Consider the following 5,000-nt stretch of genomic DNA (forward strand, 5'->3'; position numbering starts at 1 on the left):
GATGTTAGGCACATGTGCTGCTGTCTTTGTTGCTACCACAGTTTGCTGTTGTTTTTGGAGAGAGTTATGCCGGGAGTTGTTTGGTGTTTGATTTCCTCATAGCAAACACAGGGACTGGTGCAAAACTGCTACAAGAACTAAGTTTGCCTAGTTCAAGAGCATAGCCTAAATGTATAGCCTAAATCAACATTGAGTAATAATAATTAGATTCAGACCCGGTGAGGGTTTTCTTTCCAGTACGTATACAGCCATATCTCTCTTCAAGAAAATGTGTGAAAAGGTTTTGTGGCCTAGTCAAATTGTAAATATTGCATATTTTATTTCTGTATAGCCTAATGTATATATCGTAGGCTATAGCCTATATATATTGAAATATGCATATCATTCAATGATGTTCGTAGATAATCTCTGTCTATCAGAAGATGGCCTGGTTTCCTCTTTATAAGCTGGTGACCAAACAGGCTTTTCCCATCTGTGCTTGCAAACTACCCATCCTCCAAGAAAGGAAAGAATATATCAGTAACGCGATCGACAGAATAAATATGAAGATCGTTGCTTTGAGATGTAAATAATGAGTCTACATGCACAATGACTGATTTTACTATTCCGATAAGATTGCAAAATTACAATTACTCTGGGTCATTTAACAGCAAGAAGGCAATGCTAGGGTGTATTCATAACGTAACTGAGGTATGTATTGTAGCTATCTCAGTCACTACGAGTTTGAGTAGGCTAGTTAAATTACTTTATTGGTCGTTATAACACCGGCTGAACACGTTAGGTACAGTGGCTGCTTCTCACAAAACCGCGAGTACAATGAGGCTCAACTACAAGTTTGTGAGATTACTGATGAAGTTGGAAAAAAGTTAAAGGCAGCCCACTGCTTTTGGTACAAGGACAAACTCAGCGCCTCAGGAGGAGTTGGAGAGACAGAGGACCTTCGTTTCCAGTCACTCGTTTCATTTCTGCTCTCTCGCTACTCTCGGGAGAGGGGGTCTTCTCTGTGGCAGTGTACCTTTGGATAATGAATATGGTGTCCCCAACGACCCCCAACGACGCGACTATTGATTTTCTCCTGGTTAATCTTCCCTCTTTATGAAGCTGAGAAAATGAGACATAGAGGACTCCGTCAGAAGGATGCGGAATACATCGAAAAAGTAAGAGCCACACTCCACGTAAAGAATCTCATGAATGTAATTCGACACTGCTCTCAAGGTCGGCGATATCGATCCGGTCATTACGATTCCTTGAAAGGTTGTTATAAAACCCAACTTGTTATGTATTGGTTGTGAAATACACAGTTATTTTTTTTTATTTATATAACACATTTATTTCTTGGACTGAAATTGAGGAAAGGGGTGTTTGTTTAATCAAGACAAGACAGGCTACTGTCAAAGGCTGTTTCCTATGTTGCCACTTGTTGCAAGGGGATTGGAACATTTTGTCTCGATCTTAACATTTTGGCAATGGCAGACTTACAGCAAACGCACAGATAAAAAAAAAATAGAGAGTGCTTGTTAGAAGATCCTTCTGCCTCTCATTCACATCAATCTAGTTGGAAAGCTAGGACGTGTAAGGATGAAGAAGTAACCATTTAATTTCCATAGTGACACCTATGATTGGTTTGAAACTTTAGACTAGGCAGATCTTTTCATCAGTATTGTTTGTCATCCTAGTGCACTGACGACGCCACAGGCAAACAGAACTGCACCAAGCAATCAGATGAAGCCCAAACTACCAACTATAAAATGGTAACATTTTGACCTTAACCTTTTAAAGTTCACAGTGGCAGGGAAAATGGAGTTGCCTGTGTGGTCATGTGTTCCTGGAATATCAGTGTTTTCGTTGTAGATTTGTCTGATGTAGCGCCCTGTGGGATTGTGCCAGTAGAAGTAGTTATGTCATGCAGACAGACAGACATCCAACCATCCATTCAAGCAGACATGAACACACACACACACACACACACACACACACACACACACACACACACACACACACACACACACACACACACACACACACACACACACACACACACACACACACGTGCCCAAATACACACACACATGCACACACACATGCAGATGTGCCCAAATACACACACACGCACACACACACGTGGAGATGTGCCCAAATATACACACACACACACACACACACACACACACACACACACACACACACACACACACACACGCAGATGTGCCCAAATACCCACACACACCCTTACGATGGAACAGCATTCATTCCAGGAATGTACGTTAATGCACACCCCAGCTGTCTGTGAACTACACTTTAAAGGCCCGCTCCTTCGTCCTCTTTTCCATGACTTTCTTCTCTTGTCTCTTGAAGTACCTGCCAGACACAAATCTAATAATACACTTCCTCCTCCTAGTTCATTCTGCTCCCGTCCGCTGCCTCCGCTGGCCCCCTCTCTCTCATGCATTATTTCCTGTCTTACTCACCCCATAGCTGGAGGTCTTGTTGGGCTTTTTGTACGAGTCTCACATTTTGTCCTTTTCAAAAAAGGTGGTGAAATGCAAAAAAGGGCTTTTGGGTCACTAAAAGCCATCTCTTTTAGACTGTGTCCAATGGAAGCCATGCTTGGGCTTTTTGTACGAGTCTCACATTTTGTCCTTTTCAAAAAAGGTGGTGCAATGCAAAGAAAAGGGCTTTGGTGCAGCAAAAGCCATCTCTTTTAGAACGTGTCCAATGGAGGCCCACAGTCAGTAGATCATCTATTTTTGAAAAGTTGTGGGAGGATGCAATTGATGATTTGAGTGAACATCAGACACAAGCGCTCTGGCGGTGAGTGTCTGTGGTTGGGGAAGAATGGGTCTGTCCACTTTGTGTGCTTGTGTTAAATGCGGAACTAGAGGACAATAAAGCAGCACTATAGAGGCTTTCCTTTCGCAGATTTAAAAAGGAATGCTTTTACCAATGCCTTCTCAAATGATTCACTGGGCAGCCTGTGCAGAGAAGGATGCATCCCCGATTCAAATGATTGTTTCTATCCAGGGAATAATAACTGATCGCTATAATCCCTGGCTTTAACTGGGAGCTCAATCTAAGAATTCACAACCAAGATAAAACGGTTGGTCAGTCATTGAAAATAACAATTTCTCGCTGATTCCTTAGAAAATATGCATCATTCAGTGAATCTCTCTAAGCTGTCTATGATTCATGATTCTACCACGCAAATGTTAAATTGCATTTCACCTTCCTAAAAAAAAGGGGGGGGAAAAAAAATAAATATTTGAGGAAGCACCCTCCTATATGTAATCAATTAATCTAGTATTCTCAGTGACGCGTGGAATGGGTAATTACTTTACACCTGAGCTCAATTTTTCATCCCCGTCCCCAGATAGCAGTTAGGCCCGGGACTGTTTCACAACTGAGAGGAGTCCATAAAGTAGAAGAGCTTTTGTGTTATGTGCCGTTTTCATGCTTCATTTTCAAACACACTCAGGCACGCTCAGTCAGACAAATAGGGGAGAGAGGGCCGCTCCATTCAAAGCAAGCCTCACAGTCTATATAGGCTTAATAAATATCAATACATTTCACTTTATGGCTGACGCCTCCGTGATACTGGAACAATCTATTGTCTATTTAAGGGCCCTTACTGCCGTGTCTGTCTGCCTGCTGCACACTAATGAGAACCTGTATTACACAACGACTGGCTTCGCAATGGTCCAGCCCGCAGTCTTGCTAAATAGCAGGAGCTAGACACTCTGTAACCACAAGCTCTCGTTTGCGTCTGCAAATGCAATTCAGCCGGGGAATAAAAAAGTGGCGCGTGGTATTCGTATTCATGTCTGGCCCACCCCTCTGTAGCCATTGTCTGGGTGTGTGAGGCGTGCTGCATGAATAAATGGCAGGTCTGCTGTTCTGCGTGAGACGTTTGTTGAGGGTTTTAAAATAGCCCCCCGAGACGCCGTGACTCTGTTCAGAGCGCAGAACCTTGACATTCCTCCCAGTGATCATCTGGCATGTTGAAAAGACATCACACAGTGACTCATCACTCCCCCCCCCCCCCCCCCCACCCTCCCCCCTCCTTCAGCCATTCAGATTACAGTAAATGTGTGCAGCTGGCCCACTGCTTCCTGTCAAGCATTGATATGTTCTCCTTTCAAGGGGTTTGGGGGGATTGTGATGAGTTAATAATACTTCTCACAACTTAAACCTCTGTAGCACTTCGTAGCCAACTCTGGTGGGACAGCTACAAGGCTGTGTTTGTGTTTGCTCATGAGATGAGATGAGATGAGACAGCTATCCCCTCCACAGAAACTTTTCAGGGATATCAGTGGAATTGCTCGTATAGTTACCTAGTCAGCCATTATTGTTCAAACTAAACTTTCAACTGAAACTGGCTGTCATTGCTGATGGCAAATAGATGAAAAGAAGTGATTGGCTAATGAGTCACGGTCCTTGTGTTCTCCATCTGATTGGCTCATGTGTCACGGCCCTTGTGTTGTCCATCTGATTGGCTAATGAGTCACGGCCCTTGTATTGTCCATCTGTGCAGACTGAGTGGCAGGATGACATCATAGGATGACTAAAACATTACCCCATTCATACAGATTACGCCTCCTAGATTAAGCGTTTCGAATTTGCAATCGCATCAAAGGTAAGAAATGAAGTTTCATCCCCAGGGCCTACCGCAGGTGTTGGAAGGCTGAGGCGAGGGTCCGGTCACATCACTCTACAGGCTCATCTGTCTTTCCCTCTCGAATGTGACATATGACAGTTTCACTCCTAAGCATTTCATCAGAGGGAGCCATCTGACTCTGGCAAACACAACAGATGCACAGATGGGCTTCTTTTCTGCTCCTCTCCCTTCTCACAACACCGTCTGTGGGTGGTGCTGCGTCCCTAACGGAGCAGACTGTCTCTGTTTAAGGCAGCGTGTGCGGGAGTCAACATCTGTCTAAACAGCGGCCGGGCTGAGCTAATGAATCACTGGCTTTGGCCTGAGCCATCGGGCCCGGCACAGATGA

At 44.1% G+C, this 5,000-nt stretch overlaps 1 protein-coding gene across 1 annotated transcript in view; it reads left to right on the forward strand.

Annotated features, from left to right (window-relative positions):
• Positions 1 to 1,053: 1,053 nt before the first annotated feature.
• Positions 1,054 to 5,000, forward strand: part of LOC308380256 (collagen triple helix repeat-containing protein 1-like) — a 9,001-nt gene continuing 5,054 nt past the window's right edge. The window contains exons 1-2 of the mRNA XM_080857539.1: positions 1,054 to 1,157; positions 1,677 to 1,751. Coding sequence (XP_080713665.1) covers positions 1,110 to 1,157; positions 1,677 to 1,751 — 123 coding nt within the window. The 5' untranslated portion in view covers positions 1,054 to 1,109. The remainder of the gene's footprint in view (positions 1,158 to 1,676; positions 1,752 to 5,000) is intronic.

The sequence above is a fragment of the Sprattus sprattus genome (genome assembly GCF_963457725.1).
Source record: "Sprattus sprattus genome assembly, chromosome: 19".
NCBI classification, from domain to species: domain Eukaryota; kingdom Metazoa; phylum Chordata; class Actinopteri; order Clupeiformes; family Clupeidae; genus Sprattus; species Sprattus sprattus.